The sequence below is a fragment of the Cryptomeria japonica genome, chromosome 4, assembly GCF_030272615.1.
Source record: "Cryptomeria japonica chromosome 4, Sugi_1.0, whole genome shotgun sequence".
In the NCBI taxonomy this organism is placed as follows: domain Eukaryota; kingdom Viridiplantae; phylum Streptophyta; class Pinopsida; order Cupressales; family Cupressaceae; genus Cryptomeria; species Cryptomeria japonica.
This window is the reverse complement of record NC_081408.1, coordinates 651,788,584-651,812,323: the sequence shown is the minus strand read 5'-3', so window position 1 is coordinate 651,812,323 and position 23,740 is coordinate 651,788,584. Positions and strand designations below refer to the sequence as shown.

General features: G+C 35.0%; 1 protein-coding gene across 1 annotated transcript in view; it reads left to right on the top strand.

The window, feature by feature from the left end:
* The window catches only part of LOC131047703 (exocyst complex component SEC3A), a 160,303-nt gene extending 136,922 nt beyond the window's left edge, over positions 1-23,381 (top strand). Inside the window, exons 19-25 of the mRNA XM_057981502.2 lie at positions 301-382; positions 17,940-18,037; positions 18,203-18,311; positions 18,593-18,661; positions 22,125-22,190; positions 22,377-22,466; positions 22,799-23,381. Coding sequence (XP_057837485.2) covers positions 301-382; positions 17,940-18,037; positions 18,203-18,311; positions 18,593-18,661; positions 22,125-22,190; positions 22,377-22,466; positions 22,799-22,912 — 628 coding nt within the window. The 3' untranslated portion in view covers positions 22,913-23,381. The remainder of the gene's footprint in view (positions 1-300; positions 383-17,939; positions 18,038-18,202; positions 18,312-18,592; positions 18,662-22,124; positions 22,191-22,376; positions 22,467-22,798) is intronic.
* Positions 23,382-23,740: the final 359 nt, after the last annotated feature.

The window sequence follows — 23,740 nt, the reverse complement described above, 5'->3', positions numbered from 1 at the left end:
TAATGTGGAATTCAGTTATGACTTTTGGTCTCCCATTGTAGGTTTCTAGTGTGTTTGTTCAAAAGAAGGATGTATCGGTCTCTAGTGCTCACAAAGAGCTTGTGTTGGTCTCACATTGTGCTCATATGACCAGGATATTTGTAAATGAACTACAATATATATTAAAAAAAAAAATCCTAAGCAGAATTTATGTATGCATGATTGTATACCTGGCTGGAATTAGATTAGTGATTTGATTACCATATGTATTTCAGATTAATTAAAACAAATATGAATTCATTTAATTCTTTCATCTAACAGATTTGCAACACTTGCGGGTCGTATGGAAGAATATATCCAAGGGCAATCTAGGGAATTAGTTGATCAAGCATACACAAAATTTGTAAGTATTTCCAACACCTCCTCTTTCTTACTATTGCTAAGCTTGTTTTTGCAAAACCACCTTCTCTTTGCCTTTCCTTTCATTTTGTTTATTTGTCTTAGGAATTGACCAAGTGATGGCCTTGGCTAAATGTAAAACTTATATACTTTAAACAGTTGTGTTTTATAAGTTAACTGAAAAGGTGTAACTTAATTTTTAGAAGAGATCACTTGCATCAGATTGGATACCAAGTTATAGCCGGTACAGTCAAACCCTTATTTTTGGGGGATGAGTAATGCTGCATTCTATTAAGATTTATTATCTAGGTAGTATTGTAAATTTGTTTGCTTGATAAAGTATCCTCTATGCTCTAGGAAGGTTTATATCATCTTGTTGTGATGTTTTCTCACATCACCCCATTGCAAATGGAGACCCCCAGTTTTTTGCTTTTTAGATTAGTGTTTTGGTGTCATAGGTTTTGGTCTTCGGTCTCTTGCCTATTTAAGTTTCAAGTTTGATCTTTTGGGTTATTAATCGAATTCAGAGAGGTCATCAGATCAATAAGGAGAAAGAATGATCAAAAGAACATTCTGATGCTACAAATGTGCTCAGACAGGTCAAAGGAGTAAAAACACAATTTTATGGGATCAATTCTGACAAATTCCTATTTTTTAGCAAAGTTGCTTTTTTTGCTTTTGCTTTTTCAAAAAGTCTCATTTTTGGCATTATGGGGCCAATCTGGGATGATGCTTTTTTGCTTTTTGCCTTTTTCTATTTCTAGAAATTACTATTTTTCAGAGTTTCTATTTTTGGGAGATGTCCGAGGTTACTTCTGTGTACACGGAAATGAGAAAATCCTATTTCAAATAAACTCCGACCTCCTCAGTAAGAAATCTTGTTGAAGGCATGAAATCCACCAAGGAGAAATGAAAAATTCAGCTGAAAATAAATTCCTCAGAGAAGTAAAAAAATCCACTTGGAAAGAGAAAATTCACTAGAGTTTGAATTTCCAAATTTGAAGACAAAGTGAACAATTCCACTTGGAAAGAGAGAAAAATTTCACTTAAGGTTCAAATTTCCCAAGTTGAAGGTTAAAAGGTCAAAAATCCACAAGGTAAAGAGGACAAATCCACTCGAGGTCCAATTTTCCCAAGTATAGGTGAGCAAAAAGTTTCTAAGTACTTGTAAATTCCTTGTGAGGTAAACGGGAAAATCCACTTGAAGATCGATTTTCCCAAGTAAAGAAGTAAGGTTAAGTTGAAAACCCACTTGGAAAATCCATATAGAGGTAGAAGAATAATTCCTTCATGAGGTCGATTTCCTAGTAAGGAGCTAAAAAAACGAACAAAGCAAGCTTTATTGTTTTGTGCAAATCGCTTTAAAGGAAAATCAAAGAAAAAAAACTTCTTCACAATTCTATAAAAGAAGGGAACAACAATCATTCACTCCACAAGTTTGATTTTGCTCTAGGCTTACCCTGCAACAGCAGACTAGTGAAGGAGAAGGGCTGATCAACCAAACAAAGCTCTCATCTTTTACAAGCAAAGCAGTTCAGACATATATTCAGGCCTTGGTTATCATATTCTGAGGGCAAAATCGCAGAGCTTCCCCCTTTGTCTCCAGATTTTGAGTCTGAAATTTAATTTCCAGAAGTATAGTGGTCTGATATCTTCAAGTTTTAATTATAATCAGACCTCATTGAAAGGTGAAAATCAGGTTTTAAAACTCCATTTTCCAGATTTTGTTAAGATTTGAGTATTCATAGTTTTAAATTCAGATTTTAGGAGGTCAAAATGGCTAAAATTCATAAACGAAATCAGAACTTAAGGAATTCTGGAATCAATCTACCATCCTTGACATTTCAATTTTTTTTTTTTTTTTTAAATTCTTTAACTTTAAGCTTCGTACAGGTACCATGTCTACACCAAAGAATATGGGAGGAGGAACTAGAAAGACTCAACCATAGAAAGGACTATCTCAAGGTGTGCAAGTTTAAAGGAACCGGTTGGAAAGATGATCCGACAATGCATGGAAGGACAACATTCACACTTCAAGGTGCAATCCAAGGATGAATGGAACAGAGAAGGAGGACTTACACTTCATGTAGACATTCAAGAAGATCAAGTCATACGAGGATGAAAAATTCTACATTGACCTTGGATTTCCTTTGAAAATCCAAAATCAAAAGAAAGAACTTGTCAATATGGAGGATTGTTCAAGAAGCACAATATTAAAGTGAAGATGAGGATTAGTTCAAACATAAAGAAAACTTCAGAATAATGGTGAACACAAAAAATTCCACACCAAGGAGTGACAAGTTCAAGACATAATGAAGATGAAGAAAATGTTCTAACAATCTTGAATTTCCTTTGGAAATCCAAGAATAGGAGTCAGTTCAAAGAGGTGATTCTGGTTGCGAATTATTGCAACATGCTGGTATCCCTACATCAAATAAAGCAATTCAAGACTAAAGCAAAATATTGAATGACTCCTATTTTCTCATTGGTTATTCAAAATATTGTAATTTTCTCATTGGCAAAAAGGAGTTTGTTGTAACAAAACCTAATTAGGGCTTTATTGTAAAATTTTGGCTATTGACTCGAGAATCAATCTGAGCCATTGGAATGTAATGAGCCCTCTATATAATATTATAAACCCTCTTCTTTTCATTTGTTAGTGAGAGATTTCAGAGAAATTGTTGTAGTGATACTTCTTAACTAATAGACATAATTCATTGAAGTTTAGTGAATCTTTGTTCACTTTTGCAATTTAGCATGGTTTCTTGGCTCTCATTATAATAGACTTAATTTCCAAGTTGATACATTGAATGAAGGAATGATAAAATTGCTTAGTGTGGAGTTGATGTGTTCATACTTTCTATAATTGAATGATTTTCAATTATTTTGCAAAGTTAGCCTAAACAAGTAAATGAAAACTTAACTTCTATTACTATATTCATTGTTCAATATGTTGTTGAATATAAGTGATATGAAAATCTTTTGAATTGCTTAGAAGATAGCACCGTTCTTGTGTAGTTGTTGAATTTGGCGAAACAAGAATTGTTGTAAATTCCACTTGCAATTTTTTTCTCTAGAGTTCATAGGATTAGCTTAGGATTAGAATTATCTTCCTAAACCCTCACCTTTTTTCTTTCCCTTTTTCCCAAAGTCTTAGTAGAAGTAGGATTGGAAAGAGCTTATTGCAAAATCGTTCCTGAAAAAAGAAAGAAAGTTAGAAGTGTCGAGAATCAGCAGAATTCTTAGATTGATTAACTCCTCGAACAATTATGTAAGTCCTCCTTGAGATTACCAGCAAATCACAACAAACCAAGTGAGACTATTTGTATGCATTTGAGAACCTTGGAGTCGTCTTTGTGATCACACAGTTCAGCTTTTTAGTACATAGAAGATTTTGATCAAAAGAGAATAGGATACCTCTGGGTGTTTTATTTTGTGTTGAACGTGCACAAAACCACTACCAACACATCCCTAGGTCATGTTATTACACATCTTCTGATATTGATGTCTACTCTGTTATGAAAATTTTCTCCAAATATTTTGGTAGCGTTAATGTTTGTGCAGAAGAAGGAGATCTATGCTTAATTTATTCTCTGTAAAGATTTAAGTGCACGATTATTAAACCAGACTCCGTCTAATCCAGATTTTCAGCTAGAATCTGTCTGATCCGCTCTAGGATAGAGTTTTCAAAATAAAAAACATAAAGTCTAATCTGAAAACATTAAAATTAAAATAAAATTTGATGCTACAATATGTAAAATTACGAAAACAAATTGTTGACTTCACAGTGACAGAGACTGAGAGGATTTGACATAAAAGACATATTTAATCCTGTCTAAAATCTCAGTGAAAGGAAAAAAGTTATGATTTATTTTCAAGTAGAACTCCTTTTCCATGGATTGAAATCATCCATGTTCATACCTATGATGTCCTCTCAACCACACATGCACTCTCTATGATATGATAGGTCTAAAGAAAATTTGACTTTTGACTCTAAGCTTAGAGGAGAGAGCCAAAAAAACATTTGGTTTGGTTAATGCTTGAAAATTTGATCAAGTCTGATGCTAGGTCAGCTACCATGAAATTTCAAAATAATAATTTTATCTTGTCTCTGTCGCATCTGATAGATACCCAAGCTTACCATCTGCTTTTATAATTTGTTAGGAGATTCTATAATACATATGAAATTTGTACACATAGGTCAATATTAGTCATACATCACCTAGATATTGTTAAATCCATTATATGATTGATACCTATGCTAGATAATGCCATTGAAAACATTCTTGCATTTCCCTGTGCTACAAATGATTTTGCTCGAGAACAGAGTTATTTTGTTAAGTTCACTGTGGGATAAGTCTACATGAATATCAAATAAAAGCCTTTTCAAGGATGGTACACATAAGAATGGGTTTGTATTATTTAAAAAAATTATTTCAATTATGGTTGGAATAAGCAAGTCCTATCCATGGAATTTGCATCAGCTTGCTATTTTCTCTCTTGATGCACATGTCCAAACGATAGATCCGTTAAGGGTTGCATAATTCTGCATTCTTTGAAATTGCCAATAATATTCCTGAACCTGCAGAGGAAACCTCAGCTTTGGCCAAAAGTTATAGTTATCATATAGAAACCAAGGGAGGATAGATATCCAAATGTTTTCAGTAAGCGTATTTGCTAATATTCTTTGCACTGCAAGGTAGCCTTACTGTTATGAGACTAGATAAATTGGGGTCTTACTGTTGGTCTGTAATTTTAGAATCGTATGGTAGACTTACTGTTGGTCTGTAATAAATTGCAGCTTGCATGGTAGCCTTACTTTTAGTCTGTAATTTTAGAATTGTATTCATTTTCTTGAAGATTAGTAGTAGTTTCTTTGTTTTCAGCTTGTGTAGTTGTATGTTGTTTGTGAAACTGTTGTGGGAGAGTACTCTGCTGTTTGAATGAGTGTTTGAGGGGGAGTATCATTCATCAAGTAAAAGTGTGTGTGTGTGTTGCATGATGGGGTGGTTTGATAAGACCCCCTAGTCATGATTTGCATCAATTGGTATAAGAGTAGGAGTTCTTGAGTGTGTAAACAAATTGCCAAATGTGAGGTGATTTGCTCGAGGACTTGAGATTGTTGTTGATTGTGAGATTACATGGAGATAGCGAGGAAGAAGAGTATGGGGTTTTCCTTGGGAAAGGCTTTAGAAATTTCTGTTCTTGTAAGAAGAGAAAGAGTATCCATGGCTACGAAGAGTATTTTGAAGGATATGAGGAAGACAAGGATAGCAATAGACTAATGGAAAGAAGAAGAGAAGAATATGGGTAAGGTTGACTCCCATTATTTTTCTTATGCTGATTTGCTTGCAAGTGAACCTATGTGTGCAAAACAACATGGAGGAGAACAAAACAAGATTACAGTAGAAGCATGTCCCTTGGAGGACATAGATGAAGCAGTGAAAGAAATTGTAGTAGAGGATTGTGAAGAAGAAATTGTGGCCAAATAACATAAGAGTGAAGTTGTAGCAAAGACGTGAAGTAGCTAAGTGCAAAAGAAGAAGATAGAGAAAAGTACAAGGATGAAAAAGTGGAAAGAGAAGAAGAGGTAATACAAGAGTTATTTAATTTTCATGTTGAAATGATGCTAATTTGAGTACAAGAATGATGGGAAATGAGAAACAAAGATGTGTAGAAGTGCAAAGAGAGGCAATGAATAATATCTTTTATTTTGGTGAAGATAATGACTAGTTGTATGTAGATGAGATGATGAAAATGGAAGAAGAGGTGAATGCAAAGATGGAAATATTAATCTCTATGATTTTGTTAGAACAAATCTGTATGCAGGTGTTGAGGATGGTGTACATGAGATAGAGTGGAAAGATGCATTTTGATTGGATTATGGTGGGTTGAATCCCATAAGAGAGAGGAAGAGAGGAAAATGCATTAGGATGAAGGTGAGGATTGACCAAGCTAAGTGCTGGAAGAGAAGGAAGAAGTATTTAGAAGAGTCTATTGCAGTGATGGAGTTTGTTGCAGGTTGTTTACAACTTGGCAAAGTGGTTCAACCATCCAACTCCATTTTATGAGCCCAAGCTCACAATTTTTTTCTTACCTCAGGTGTCCAATGTGGGAGCATCTTGGTTGCAAGGACAATCTTGCATCAACCTATTGGTTGAAAATTTTGTACACTTGGGAAGGCGTGCAAAATAATGGTTTCAGCCACAACGTGTGAGTTAAAAACTCTCCTAATTCTAAGGGGAGGTTCCCCCTATCCTACCTCTTCTAACTATTATAGATTAATTATAACCTATAAATACTAATTTAATTTTGGTGGGACAACATCCTTTTCTCTTTGTCAGAAAGATGATATTCTTTTCACTTTTTTTAGAAAAGAAACTACAACTTAGAGTAACAAATTCAGAAACTTTGAAGAAATTTTAACAATTTTAGAAAATGCTAAGTTTAACATTAGGAAGCGAAGTTTCCATATAAGCACAAAGTCTTCCGTCGCTTCCCTGGGATGGGAAAATAGAAACAGAAGCCCAAAGTCTTCAACTCATCTACTGTCCTATCAACCTTCTAAGATGATTATTACGGTAACAAGGTACAACATACAACAGCTCAAAGTCTGTCAATATAATACACTTCTAAACTATAATGAACAAGAATAGTTACAAGCACAAAGTCTTGTAGCTTCTTTCTATCATGAACACTCAACTATACTAATTTAACCCTCACTATTTGCAGCACAAAGTCTGCAACAAATTAAAGCTCTTTCCAACTGTTGGTTGAAAATTTTGTACACCTGGGAAGATGTGCAAAATTGTGGTTTCAGCCACAATGTGTGAGTATGATACTCTCCTAATTTAGGGAAGGTTCTCCCCCTATCTAAAAACTAAACTAATCTAATATGGGTGATACAACAGTCTTTCTTCTTCTTTCAAGAAAAACCATATTCTTTTCTCTTCACAGAAAAGTAACATCAATTGTAAATGAATAATCAGCAACACTTATAAAGTAAAATGAGAGAGAGGAAATGAGTTTCCTGAAAGCACAAAGACTTCCGTCACTTCCTCTGGGACGGGAAAACGATATCAAACCCCAAGTTTTGAATATTTGAAATCCTATCTACCCTTTTGTGATAATAAAAACAAGTGCAAGGTACAACAGCACAAAGTCTGAAGTATATTGCCACTTTAGCACAAAACAACAAGAATTAGTGTGAACTCAAAGTCTCACAGTTGTTTCTTAACACAAATCAATTTCTACTCTAATTTCTTTAGAGAACAAGTGTAGACACAAAGTTATACAACTTTCCTTGATAAGAACTCTATTTTAATCTATATTAACTTCAAATATTTGCAGCACAAAGTCTGCAAAACAAATTTGATTAAGTTCTCAAGAATCACATGCAAGAAGTGCAATAATGAATACAAAACTCAAGAGATTCAACACAAAGTCTAAATATTTGAATGATTTTCTTCTATTTCTTTCAACTTCAACTTACACATAAAAAGATCAAAGTCTTTCTTGTTGTGAATTTTGGTAGAGTTTACTTGCTTTCCAAAAGATATTGATTACAATTGACCCCCTCAAATATTAATAGGAGAGGAGCCTTGAGAAAAAGGTGGGAGGATCCCAACTAACTTGAGAAATTCTCTCAACCACCATGACTTATTCCAACTATAGTCTTAATCTAACTCAACTTGTAGTTACCTTAATGTAATTACATTTTACAAAAATGCAAGTAAAAGTGACACAATTACAATTTTTGTTTTTACATGTAATTTTTCAAAACAAAATTACAAATACACAATTGAAACTATTCTATGTGTTCGAAGACACGACTCTAACTACATCATCCTCTGTTTTGAAAATCTTCATGCTGCTACAAGACACTCTGTGATCGAGGTAAATGACATCTTGAACTGGGACAAGAACTTGCACCCTTGATAGTCTTTGCGTCTTTAACCAACGAACTTCAACCTTTCATATGCTTGGGGTAGTACTATTTCTTTAAGAGGGAAAGGGCTGCCTTCCTCTTTTCATGGTATGATCATCTCTGTCTTGAAAGCATTCTATAATTTGCATCCATGAATTGCTATTTTATCTCTTCTTTTGTTCACTGATGAAGAACCCATAACACCTTATTCAAGATGATATTGTTATAAAACAATACCCATGCCTTGATTTGTTGGTTTGATAGATCGTGTGTGCAAACAAGACTGACAAGGGAAGGGATAAATTGATGCAAAAATGGGCTCACAAGTGAATTTTGGGTTTTGAGGATTGCATTACATGTGTGGAAAAACAAGAGCATTGACTTGCAATTGTGGAGAACAAACATGCAACTTCATATGTGTAATGGGTAACTACAAGTTTGCACTTGTAATTGGACCTTTAAGACTCATTTTCAAGTGTTTTTGAGTGCATTTTGAACCAACTTCGGGTTCTAGAAGGTTGACTGCAAGTATGAAAATGGGGAAAAATTCTTGTGAAGACACAACTGCAGTTTTTGAGTGCATTTTGAACCAACTTCGGGTTCTAGAAGGTTGACTGCAAGTATGAAAATGGGGAAAAATTCTTGTGAAGACACAACTGCAATCGGGATTTAAAATTCCGATTGCAGGTAGACTCATAATGCGAAAAATGAATGAAGGTGTGACGAACGAATGCAATGGTGGGAATAGGGATTTTGATATGTGGGAAATGATGGAAAGAATGATTTTGACCAGTGATGGCAAACTTGGATGATCATGGATAAATATGGAGAGGAACATTTTCATCTTGGCAACTTGGAAAATGGGAAAAACTTCAACTTGTAATCAGATTTATAAAACTCAAAAGCTTGCTTGATCAAAATGCCCTAGACCAAAACAAATGAGCTTGGGAAGAATCAAAATGCTTTATAAGAAGAAAATGGAGCCTCCATGTCTGAGCTCTAAAGCATGAGAAACGGCAAGGAAGAAGAATCCCATTTGGCGCCAAACACTTCACATTGAAGGTTGGATGCAAAATGCATCACACAAAGGCGAAATACGTGGTCAAAGTGCTAAAAATGTGGGGAGCCAAAAAAGCACAAATAGGAGCAGAAAATCCCCACGTTGGCATGTTTTCAAGGCGCCACTCCCATAAGAATCTGATTTTAGTTGCAAAGCACCACAAGATTCAAGCTACAAACCAACACAAATCGCTGCCCTTGAAGGAAAAAACGTGGTCGGGTTTCTTGAATCAGACCACAAGCAATGGGCACAAGAACTTGGAGCAAAAACGAGATGCAATCGGGTTAGAAAATCCCTATTACAAGTTTATTAAAAACCCTCTTTCCTTCAATCTTCCAAAATCGGGTTTTAGAGAAGCAAAAACACATACAACACTATAAAAGCACTGAAACACTTGAAATTGGGTTTTAAAAGCCCTATTACAGGTTTAAAAACAAAGAAAGTAGGAACTTTTAAGAGAACTTACAAGTTCTCATAAACTTGTATTTTTAAACTCACTTTTAGTTTGACCAAAAAGTTCGTACAAAACAACTTAAAAGACAAAAAGGGAAAATGGAAAAGAAAAAGAAAATTACAAGTTACACATCTTTTATAAACTTTCACTTGTAACTGCTTGAAAAAACCCCTACAACTTAAAAACACAAGGATCTCTTTACTTGCAAAAGAAGAAAAATTTCCCACTCGCAGTCTAGAGGAAAAAACCCGATTTTGAAGAAAAGACCAAGCAAACGAACTCGGAACGCAATCAAATTTGAAACGTGGATCAAGGATGAACCGAAGATCAGTGTGGTTCAGAAAGAAGCAAGAATTTTGCCTCAAAAAGTGTGCCGTAGAGTAAAATCTCCAACCTACAGTGACTTCTTTGAAACCCGAAATTGCACAGAAAGCTAGGAAAATGAAGGCCAAAACTCACCAAAACTTGGACAACGATGGCAAAGACAACCTTTGATGATTTGACACTAACAAATGTGAGTTTTACACATCGTAAAACGTGTCTTAGAGACAAAAATGACACATTTTAAGAAAAAATTTGTAGGGGTTGTCACATTTTTGAAAATCCAAAAATGAGGACAACACCAACAACCTTACTAGAATTTCAAGTACATGCAGAAAAATATATCACTTTGACATAAGAACACAATGAATATATGAACAAAGTATCAAGACAAAGTCCGAAAAATCAAATGTTCTCTTTATATTGCCTGAGAGTCAAATTGACAAGTATAAAACACAAAGTTTTTATTGCTGTAAATTTCTGCAGAGTTTTTCTTGCTTGCCAAAAAGTGGGAGAAGTCCAACTAACTAAAACTTATTGCACAACTAACCATGACTTATTCCAAATTATAGTCCTATTGTCCTTCGACTTGTAATTTGTTTACATGTAATTACAAGTTACAAGAATACAAGTAATGTGACTACTTGCAATTACAATTTTTGGGATTACATGTAATTTGTCAAAGGGAAATTACAAATGCATAATTGAAACTAATCTTAGTGTTTGAGACACGACTCTATTTACATCATTCTTTGTCTAAGAGGTCTTCGTGTTGCTGGTACTTGAAGTATTCAAGATCGTGAGGGTATTTGTCTAGTAACATTGACTTGTATCATTTGACCATGAATGGTAATGCCAGTGACCTCATAAAGATCAATCACTAAACTTGAAGATAATTAACATTTGTTGGTCACTGTGACAGTGAAAGTCACTGCTTTTTACCACATAGTGCTGCTATAATGCATTGTAACAATGCATTCCTCTACTCATTACCCCTTCATTTGTCAAGTTCTCTCTTATCATGGCATTGACCTCCACATTTAGTAAAGGAAAGAAAATATTCCCAATGGTGAAACTAGATCTGTAATCCCTGATTTTAGATAGGACTTGACTTGGCCACTGTTCTTTGCTTCATGGTTCATGATATTTTGACCCTCTTTGTGCATATGACAATGTATTCTTTTCATTTTACACCACTATTGTCATCAACATATGAAAGCACTAGCTTTTGCTTATTGTCTTTACATGCATTAAAGACCCCTTGCAATCAGGTCTCTAGGGCTCGATTGCAAGTGAACAAAGTGTGTCTCCTTGTAGTCAGGTCCTAAAGACCCGATTGCAAGGATTGATCTTGCAAAGGAAAGATATGGGAATGAGAGTATGCATGTCGGGTCTTAAGACCCGACCTACATGTGGAGTTGCAATTATAGGTACCTGCAATGCAGGTCTAGAGATCCAATCTCAAATAGAGAATAACAAAACTCATGTAATTTGTCAAGGAAAACAAGCTGCTAGCTTGGAATTGGGTTTGGGAAGATAATTTGCAAGTGATTTAGTTTCCTTGTAAAGCGAACTTTACTTGTAATCAGGTCTTAGGAACCCAACTGCAAGTGCATAAATGCTTTACATAAAAACAAGTTAACTTGTAATCGGGTTTCTAAGACCCAATTACAATTAAAGACAATTGACTTGTAATTTGAATAAAAAGTCCCTACTTGCAGAGAGGGACTCAAAACACGTTTTTGAATAAAAAGATACGAAAATGAAAACAAAGGCCAACAAAAACTTGGACAAAGATGACAAACACACCCACTAATGATTTGACATTAACAAATACGAGTTTTAAACCTCGTAAAACGTGCTTTAGAGAAGAATACTATGAATTCAGAGTAAAAATTTGGAAGGGTTGTCATTTTTTGAAAATTCAAAAATTGAGACAACACAACCAAATAAACTTCTAGTGCTTTGTTTTCAATAAGTTGTTTTGCAAGTCCAATGAATAATTTTTATTGTCTGTTTTATAGTTTAATTGTTTCTGATAGTACTAGAAGCTGAATTACAATTACTGTGTGAATTTAGTGTCATATTTTACTTTAAATATTTCTGTACATATGGGGTGCTGGAAATTGATGGACATAAAATTTGAATTTGAAACACACTTATGAAGGTATTAGCTGGAGTTATGGAGGAGCGCTCAAATTAGATGCCTTGTGTGTGGATTTTCTTAAACCAACAGTAGATAGAAAATCAATTAATTTCTTTCATGCAGATGCCAAGTAGTACCAAGAATAATTTTAATGCATAATGGCTAAATAAGGTGTGGAGATTGAAAGGAAAACTTCCTAGAAGCATCTAGGCACCATAACTGGTGATAAATACAATTTCAAATTAATAATTTAATTTTAATTCAAACTGGGCATGGTATTTTCATAGAATACTATTGAAGCTTCAAATGTGGTGTCTGAAATGGGAGTTACATCATTTTCAATTTTTGGAATCATATTCAAGATGAAAATATGGAAAAATAGCTCATTTGGTACTTGGCAAAATGGAGTGAAGGTGAAGAGAAGCATAGAATGGAAGCATGCAGCCAAGGACATGTCTACTACAGAAATGAACAATAGATTGAAGTGTGTTGCAGGTGTGTGAAAGTTGCGAGTTGAAGAAAATTAGATTCTACATCAACTTGTTCAATTGATTTGAAGTTTAATAGCTCCAAGTAGCAGTGAAGTTGCATTGTTTTTCTTTGTAGTCTGAATCTAGACATTTATGTTTGTACAGTTGATGTATGACAGCCCTTGCTGCTGTAGATGAGGTTTTGAGACCCTTGCTGGTATGTAATGTTAGAATTGTATTCATTTGCTTGGAGATTAATAGGATTTTCTTTTTGTTCAGCTTATGTAGTTGTATGTTGTTGTTTGTGAACATGTTGTGGGGGAGTACCCTATAGTTCGAATGAGTGTTTGAGAGGGAATACCCTTCATCAAGTGAAAGTTATTTTGTAAAAGTTTGTGTGTGCTGCATGATTGAATGGTTTGATAAGACACCCTAGTCTTGATCTGGATCAACGCATGATGTAGACTCCTATGAGCATTAACCAATCTCCATGCTCTTATACCCAAGTTCCTTATATTGAATTTTTGCCTCAACTATCATGTGTTAGAGTATCTTTGACTTGCCTTGCCAAGAACTATTCCTACATAACCCATTTGTGTTAGCAATTTGTAGCTATACTGTTGTTATGCTCTTCAGACTTGCAGATTGATTTATCATAATTAATCTTTTGAAAGAAAACATGGTCACAAGTGCTTCCATTGTATGCCTTATTAAGTTTTTGTTCCTTTGGCGTAGAGGGTACCTGACTTCCCTTTATAGACTCTTCTTTGTTTCCTTCTCCTTTGTGTTGGAGCTTTGACAATAATTCATCTTTTACCATCAACTCTTGTTGCAATTACTCAAGGATTCTAATTAGAATTCTCCTTGCTTCTCCCTTCTAGCATGCAACTCTTTGTTTCTCTCTTCCAAGTGATACACTTGCTTCCAAAGTGCTCTATTATCTTCTAGCACCTCCTTTAGTGATGCTTGGAGATCCTCAAGCTTCTTTTCGCATAATTTTGTCATGGTTGAACCAATCCTTATTAAAGATCGATAGATATGGTTATACACAAATCTCTGGGGCATCATCAAAGTTTCTACATGGCTCAAGGAACGAGATTGGGTTTTTGTAAGTGCAAGAGGGGTGACAAGGAGCAAGAAGAAGAAGAGGATGAGGATTTTACACCAACTTGGAGAGGTTTTTCAAGCACAAGGTAGGTTTTAGTGTTTGTTTTTATTTTATTTTTTTCAAATTTTTTTGTTGTTTTTTGTAAGTTCCATTTTCAAAATCTAATTTGATGTTGAATCTTGATGTCAAAATAAAAAATGAACAATGTTACATTCAAATGAATGTATGAATATGCATTTGCAGGCTTGCAACCATCTGCAAATGCATATTGCAAGACTGCAAATGCATATTCATACTTTCATTTCAATGTAACATTGTTCATTTTATTGCACGCCTGCAAATGCATATTCATACATCATTTCAATGTAACATTGTTCATTTTTCATTTTGACATCAACATTCAACATCAAATTTTAAATTTTATTTTCAATTTTGTTAAATTAGGCTGAAACTAGGCACTTATAGAATTTATATTGTGAATTGCAGTGTCACAATGAGCTCTCATGACATGAGTGAGGATGAGATAGAGGTTTATTCTGATAGTGAAACTGAATCAGAATATGAACTTGAGGCTGGGGGGGTGGCCATGGGGCTTATCCTAAAGCCCAAATTAGTTCCATGGCAAGTGCAACAGCTAGTGTAGAGTGCCCATTCGCAATCCTAGAAAAGTATGCTAAGGTTCCTTTTGATAGTAAGTCTCCTCTAAAACATTTTGCAACAAAAATACGAGGCACGTCGGAGACAGGTGGTGGCACAAGAAAGTGGAAATGCAACTTTTGTTGTCTAGAATGGTTTGGTAGTATTACTGGAGTTAATGCACATCTCCTTTTTATTGAAGGAAAAGGTATGGGCATATGTACTTTTTAAAAAAAGGGGCAAACATCAAATATAGAGTTGAGATCAACAAGCTTTGGGTTGTTCCTAATGACACTACAATTGCAATGCCTACTACTTTGTATCATAGAACACAGGCTCAACAAAGCCAACCACATACTTCTAGTCATACTTTGCAGATGAGAGCAGGAGTGTTGTTAGGAGCTTCTTCCATTTATAGTGTCATGGCCCGTGTAAGAAAGGTTAAGGGGAAACACAAGTTGCAAAGTAGCCCCATATTTGAATTGTTTAATGTGCAACGGAAAGATGAGATAGACAATGCCATTGGCAAGTTCTTCTTTGCCAATGGCATCCCATTTCATGTAGCTCAATCTTCCTATTATGAGGAGATGATATCAATGTTGGCAAGGGGAGGACCATCATATGTACCACTAGGTGAGACCAAATTGAGGACCATGATCTTAGATAAGGACTATTCCAAGATCAATCTTTTGATGGAGAAGATGAAGGAATGTTGGGTGCAGACTGGATGTAGCATAGTCATGGATGGGTGGACGAACATTAGCCATCATCCACTCATCAGTATCATGGTTAATGTGTTGAGGATCCATACTTTCTTAAGGCAATTGATTGTACATGGCATCGGAAAGATGCTGATATTCAGTTTGAGGTCCTCAAGGAAGCTATTGAGGAGGTTGGGCCATAGGTCCAAGTAGTGACATATGCAACACGTGTGCATAGCTGTGAGGAAACTGGTCTACCTATAGCTTCATCCACTTTGTTAAGAGGAATAGACTTATCTTTGGGAGAGTAGAGAATTTTGTGACTGTACATAGTGCTTTACATCTCATTGATCACAAGACGTGTGTACAAAGAGAGTCCAACAACATGATGGGATGTCGAGCTAGAGGATCCAACACAAATTGATGAGGATGCTACGACTTCATATGTAGGGCTGGTTGGTGTTAGTTTGGTGGAGCTTGACCATGAGGAGTCCAGGAATTCTAGTGATGAGGAGTTTGGGGATGATTACATTGATTAGAAGCCTCTCTCCACTACATTTTGACATTTTGTACTTATTTTGATACCATGCTACTCATTGTAATCATCTTTATGATATTTTCGATGCCGCCGTCCCCCTGCCATCCCCAAACTTAGCCCCTTGGTCCCCTCATCCCTAAAACCCATCCCCCTATTCCGAAACTTGGTGGAATATTGCAATAATCTTTCGAGCATTCGTTTGGAAGTGAAACCAATTATCCATGTGAGAAAGCCTTTGCATTTTAATCTTCCTATTGCCCTTTGGCTTTAAATGCTTCAACCATTTGACTTGTGCATTCTTCCTAGTAAATACTTTCTTATGCATTGCAATCTCACTTTGTGTATCATGTTTGGTAGATTGTTCTCATTCTACCAATTGATGGTGTGTTTGCGATGGAATGGAAATGGATCCTTTTATAGTCCATGATACCAGGCAATCTGCTATTGTGTCTACAGATGGCTTATAGTAATATGGGACCATCCCGTATTCCATACTGGAGGTACCAAACTATGCTACAAACGAGGTATACGTATCGTACCTGCTGCAGGATTTGAATGTGTCTGGCAGTCCAATTTAACGTCCTCTAGTCCTTAAATAAGTGCTGCCAAGTCTTCTGTATTATAGAGTAAGAATTGGAAGAGCAATTATGAAATTGTTTTCTTCACATTCTTATTTCTATCCTGACAAAACTGCCCCATTGTGCAGATCAGTGGTTTTATAACTGCCATGCCAATTTTGTAACTACCCCTCTAGGGAACTAGGCTTCAAAGTTGTGACTTGTTAAAACAGGTGGTTTTGTATTTCTTGTTCCTGGGGTGCATTTCTACACCTGTAAATTCTGAGATGATTTCATCGTGTAATGTTTCATTGTTTTGTAGAGATCCTTATGGATCAATACTTATATCCACAAAGTTGACACCAACATATAGCCATTCAATATTGAATTCCCTTCATTTATTAATATAATGGTGATGAAAATTTTGGGCCTTCAACTAGAGAGAAAAGAAGTTAGTCTAAAATCTCATAGGTTGAAGACGCAAGGCTAGGAAAGATACATAACACATGATTTCTTGTTTTGTGTTATGAACTTGTGCTGTCTAGCTATAATAGCTTCGATCCAGATCATATGCTATGCATGATTTTTAATGACATTTTTTTTGTTTCGGTACTGCAATGTTTGATATTGATCAAACTATGTTTGTTTGAACTTTGAAGTACTAGCAATCTCATTAACTCACTTCCTAGAGCCTTCCAAATGGACTACTCATAAAAACAGGACTCATTTTGGAACAAATAAGATAAATGTCAGCTTAGAACATAGTAGGTTGAATAATTGAAGGGAACCATCTGGATGATCTGGAAACCTAGGGGGGACTTCCCAAGTGTTTCAAATTGCCTTGATAGGTTTTACGGTGCTTGAATCTGTCAGCATTAGATAGTTTGCAAGAAACATATTCAACTGTGGTTGAACACATTACATGTAGTAAAAAATCATAGGCAGCAGCCGAGAACAGCAGAGTTGGGCACACATTTTGCATGTACTGAGAAACACAAGCAATGGAAAAAAGTTGGGGGGTTGGCATCTCTTTGAATCTTTGGATCTTTTGGAGATGTCTGTGTTGTAACCGAAGAAGCTAAAACAAACTTTTGTAATTTGTAGAAGGGGTTCTTTTCATGTTATTGGACCGTAATTAAACATTTGAGATCAGTCTTGAGAGTTTTGTAGGAGTATTCATGCAGTTGAATGGTCTGAGAGTTGGGGCTTTTTCTGTTGTAGGAGTTTTGATTCCAGTTCATGTTTTAAGATGTCCATGAAGGCCTAAACAAGGTATTAAGTCTTGTAATCAACAATTGGAGATAGTGGTTTGAGGGGATTTGATTAATTTCTTAGGGAATTTTCACCCAATTTGTGTTTGTCCAAGCCAATTCTTGTGTCATGCATCATTTTCAGGGCATTTTTACTCTCATTTACTGTTAATTATTTTCCATAGACTAGATTTTTGTATGTAAGTTCTAATTCCAGAGTAATAAGTTTATCAGTCCTTTGATTGGAGCACTTTAAGTTAAAATTAATGTTGCTAATGAAAGGAGCGGAATAGCCACCTAGTTTATGGATCTTCAACTGTCGAATATTTATTTGCATACAGTTTCTTTTCAAATAATTTGATTTTAGAAATACCTCACCATGCTTTGAAACAGGTTGGGACCATGTTTACAACTTTGGAGCGCATAGCACAAATTGACCCCAAGCATGCAGATATTGTCCTCCTTGAAAATTATGCAGCATTTCAAAATAGGTTTTCATTCTTTTTCAGCTATATATTTCTATGTTCACATGTTCCCTCTTTTTGTCAAGATTTGTCTGTATTTTTGTGCTCACAATATTGTGCAATAGGAGCTGTTTGAGCTGTAATAATGTTTCGTTCCTTTGGCTGATATTGATGTTATCTTTTATTTTCTAGCCTTTATGAGCAGGCAAATATGGTTCCCACACTAGCAAAGTTCTACCATCAAGCAAGTGAAGCATACGAGCAAGCATGCACTCGATATATCAATTCTATCATAAATTATGTAAGCTTACTCATCTTAGTGGGGAATACAACATGATCAACAAAAACATAAGCAACACACATGGATTTTGTTTACTATACTTATAGGTGAAACACAGTGACTTCCATTTTACCATGTATGTTATAAAGATCTTTGTTTATCACAAGAGGGGGATTTTCTTTGTTTGTTTCTTAAAAGGTATTTCCGTTTCTTGGGTTTTTTTAAAATATCTACTAGCATGCACCTGATTTACACTGTCTTGACTCATTTGGCTTATCCTATGTGCACATTCATCATGACAGCAATTTGAAAAGCTATTTCAGTTTGCTCAGAAAGTTGAGAATTTGATGTACACAATTACACCAGAAGAGGTATGTGGATTGACCCCAAGGACTAAAATGTGTCCTTTTGTGATTCCATTAATAACTGGTGAAAAATTGAATTAAGTTTCTGCTATACTCTTAAATCTTTATGCAATTTTGGCTTGGAATTTCTATAATGTTTGGAGCATTTTGGCATGGTTTTGTCACATTAGTGTCATGTTTATTTGATTGAATTGAAGTTAATATTTGTTGTTATTATACAATTTTGTTAACCTATAGTTCACTTTATTAAAACATGTGACATATATTAAGCTATAACCGTTTTACATATTTAATCGTTTATGAATATATTTTTTGTTGAAGTAATATGTATTAAGCTAAATTATTTTACATATTTTATCATATATTAATCTATGATTAAATATGATTTGTCAAGTTTGCTTGTTCAATTTCCAATTTGAAATGCTAGGTCTCGTGGAATGCTATTTTGTGAACTTTTCTTGGGCTTTTTAATTTTGAATTCAAAGCATCTTAGTTCATAAACCCAGCAAGACTGTTAGGATTACCTTTGAAAGATCCATTTCCTATGGACCATATGTCTCCAAATAATGGAAGTAGCAAATAGTTTCTGATGGCTTTAATAACGCAGCCCCATGTAATGACCTGAAAGTTGGTTGTGATTTGCTGCGTATTTTAGAAACTGGCCTCAAAGTATGTATATAAGAGACAATTGCCTCTATCTGATCACCTTCCCTGCATAATAACCTTATACACGTGCAATGTCTTCTTGATGCTCTGCCTGAATAATATCTTTATACTTGTGCATCTTAGCCTTGCAAATGGGGTGGGTGAACACCACCTCTTCCTTGGCTGTTTAATGGCTCTTATAGAGAGCTTCAGATCTGAATTGAATATATAAAAATAAAACTGCATGCTTTGTGATGAATCCGTGATCCTCCTTTAATATACAATGAAGGGGCATGATGTGAGAAGTTGTGTCTCAATATCCATAACCCATGCAAACAACTGAATTAGTTATATGCCAAATACTGCCTACTCCTTGTTACTAACAATGCCATTAGATAGTTGATTAGTTTCAGATCTTAGTAGTTCCTTCCTTGGGCAGCGATAGTGTGAGATGTCCTTATGCCTTGATCAATCTGTTTATTCTCTTCTTGGACAGCAATGTATTTATTACTAACTAATTAATTGTGAGAGATGTCCTTGTCTTGCCATGCCTTTGGACGATACTATGTTCCTTGCTTGATTTGCTTTAAAGATTGAACGGGCTATTACAGTGATACCTCTTGTATCAGTCACGTCCTCTTGTATTTTGTTTTAGATAATTAAACATTCATGATCATAATATTAGATTGCCATCCCCTGGGTCGATGATATTATTATTCCCTTGGAGGGTTTGATGGTGTATTATTCATGCGCTAGTGAAGATATAATAATGTTTAAATTGCCCTTTGGATGTACATGGGTATGTTTGCTAAATCGAATTAATTCTTCTTATTATTGAAGCCATCGTTTAGCACCTAGTCCTTGTCTTTTCGTCCCTCCAACAAGGATCATGAAGCTGTTTCTTGTTTTCGAGCCCTTAGTCACTGTTTAGTCAAACAGGGGAATATCAAACATTTTTCCTCTGCCTTTGTCAATTAAAGGATGAAAGGGATGTTCTAGGCACCTCTTAAACCTATATTTTCCACTTGAAAACTCTACTCTTAAGTACCTATTTTTTCTGCACATGCCATCTAACCTCCGTTTGTCACACTCTCCCTTTTAAGTGTCTGTCATTTCAAGGCTAGTATCACAAATTAGGTGCACATCATTTTCACTCTCTTTGCCCAAATGAACCAAATCCACGTCAGGGTGCCCATGGAAGGCTCATGCCACTTAACACTCAATCCAAGCACCTTTTTTGTGCATGTTTGTTACTTGCAACATGCCATCTGTTTTCAAGATGCACCATTATGTCATTCGGTCCCTCAAAGATGGTTTGACTGCTAAGGCATGCATTTGACATGTCTTTGCCACTTGAGGTTTGCCCAATACACTGCTTGGGCATTCTTTTAACTTTAGCCCAGATGAACAATACTTTGTCACTTTTCATTCACTTGGATGGATTTACGACTTAAACAAAAGAACCTTTCATATCATAACTTCCCTTGATCTGACCTACAGTTAGACAAGCATCAAGACCTGAATATGACTTTCCCAATCTTCTTCTTCATACAAGCCACCACCAAACTGCACATTCAACCCCAAAGCCTTGAAAGAGGTATCCCTCATAAGACGATAGGCAGATCCCTCATAAGACGATAGACAATTCCTAATCCAACCCCGAAGCCTTGAAAGAGGTATCCATCATCATATAATTCTTTAGGAGATTTCCCCCTATTATCTTCCTTTTGCGCCTCGATGTTTGTATTGGACTCCTCAATAGTAGTAGGTGTCCAAACAAAATTGTATTGCTTGTTGCTTGAGCAACTAGCAGTAACATGGCCCGCTTTACAGCAACAATGAAAATAACTGAAGAGTCTTCAAATTCAATCTGCTGCACCCAATTGCCATAATTGGAAGATAAGGTAATACACGTAGGAAGCACCTTGTTTTTCTCCACAAACACAAAATGCCCCACTTTACAGCAACAATGAAAATAACTGAAGAGTCTTCAAATTTAATCTGCTGCACCCAATTGCCATAATTGGAAGGTAAGGTAATACATGTAGGAAGCACCTTGTTTTTCTCCACAAACACACAAAATCTAGCAAACAACAAATGCTTCTTGAATTTGCTAATTGAATCAGTGTGGGTGACACTGTTGTTTTTCTTGATGTTTCTATCTTTAGCATCATTCATTTTTTGATTGAGAAAGCATTTAAACTTTGAGAATCATGCTATAACATATATTATAAAATGTATTGCACCGTAATCATTTGACACTCATCTTCAACAACTTATATTGGGAATCATCATAATCATTCTTGAACGACAATTATGCCAGATGAATGGTAGAAATTTCTATGAAATCTGATAGTGATCCTATGAGTGGATAGATTGGCTAATTAACTAACTATTATTTATTTATATTTAAGTATGTATAAGTATTTGATTGTTATTGGCTAATTATAAATAATGTGAATATATTTCATCCATGCATTTGAATTGTCCACATCATATGAATAATGATGTAGATACAAACAAAATTATCTCTCTACATGACATCATATTCAAGAACATCACATATGTTTGTACTTGAGGACAATATTTGCCATTGAAATTGTACGTTTTCTTTTTAAAAGTTTCTTTTAATATTTTTTTTTAAAATTTGGTTCTGTTCATTTAAGTTTTTGCACTGTTTTGGCATTGCTTTTCATTGTACTATAATAATATTTTTTGGGTAACAACGTTTTGTGATCAAGCAATGTGTAAAGAAGTCTGCTTTCTCTTCTAGACTAATAAGGAAAAAAATAATATATGGGTATAATCTATCATGTATTCCCAGGTACCATTTCAACTCGGACTGTCCAAAATGGATCTCCGAAAAACTTTAAAATCTAGCCTTTCTGGGGTAAGTCCTATTTTTCCATATGTTGGATGTATTGGAGTGGTATAAACAATAAACATTACATTTAATGGATAATTGTTCTTCACATCTTGGTTAATGTTTCCAACCTTCTGGCCTTCAAGATGTTTCAACCAGTTCTCAATATTCCATTTGCTATTTGTTGAACTATTGATTTGGGTGCTACTTAAGGTGGAAAAGTCTCTTCAAGCAATGTATAAAAGGATGCAAAAGAATTTGACCTCAGAGGAGCTGCTTCCTTCATTGTGGGACAAATGCAAGGTACACAATGGAAGCTCGCTCATACAAAATCTTGGTGTTTGTGTTTTCAAGAACAGTGTTAATTGAAGTAGGCTGATATGCAATTTCTTTTCCTTTACACTGCTAACTTCAGTTATTAGTATATTTCATGTTTTTATCAAATAATCCACCGCACACTTAACAATTTTCATCCTGGTTAATTGTTGAGATGGTATTTGTCTTCCAAGTTTCTCAAGTTGAGCAAATATACCATTTTTGAAATTTCGGAGTATCATACTTAGTAGTCCTTCAGTGTATATAGCCTGCCTGAAATTCTCTGCACCTCATGTTGTCTGTTTGTTTTATTATCACAGGCAGATTTTCTTGACAAGTATGAAAGTTTTGAAGGGATGATTGCAAAGTGTTATCCCAATGAAACATTGAGTCCAACATTTGCAGAGATGAAAGACCTATTTAACACAATCTAATTATCTATATAATCTGTAAATTTACGAGTTTCAATTTATTTATTCTTCATTGATTCTTTCCTACTTTAAAGTAGGGTTTGATTTTATCTATATGTGATTTTAGTTATTATAATTCTCAAGTGCAATTCATCTTTGAAAAATGCACCATTGCAATTCTTCTTTGTATAGTCTAATCGGCCATTATTTGGACATATGAAAGAACAGTCCAATGTGTGCATGTTTGTAACTTCGAGGTTTCTTGATGAGAGTAGTATCGAGTTACATTATGTCCAATAGTTGTAGAATTGAAGATATAGCAGATGACCTTAGTTTCTATTAGCCTTAGAAATTGATGTACAAACAGAGATGTATTTTCATTTCTGAATGTATATTTATTATTTTTGCAAGAATTGTATGGAACATAATATCTTACAGTATGAGAGTTCTTTTCCACTAATATAAATATATTGCATACAAACATTGTGTGATCTACATATTTCATAATGGAGAACATAAAACTGAATGACCATAAAATTGAAGTCTGTCACTAACAAATATTTTTATGGGTTAAAGCGTTCATCTATTAGCAAAACCCCCATATTTCGAGTATCCCATGGACATTTCACTTGGATTTAGTACATGGAGCACCGTCAATTTCCATTATTTATAAATGTAAGGACGTTACATTCTTGCATGTTATTTTGTAGATATGCTGTTTTTCTATTTTGTAAATTCTTATTTTGCTGATATCTTATTACCTGGGTACGTTTCCTAATGAAAAGGTTATGTCAAAGAATTGACACATCAGTATGATATGAAAGGTTTTGGACTAAGATGAATCTCATAATA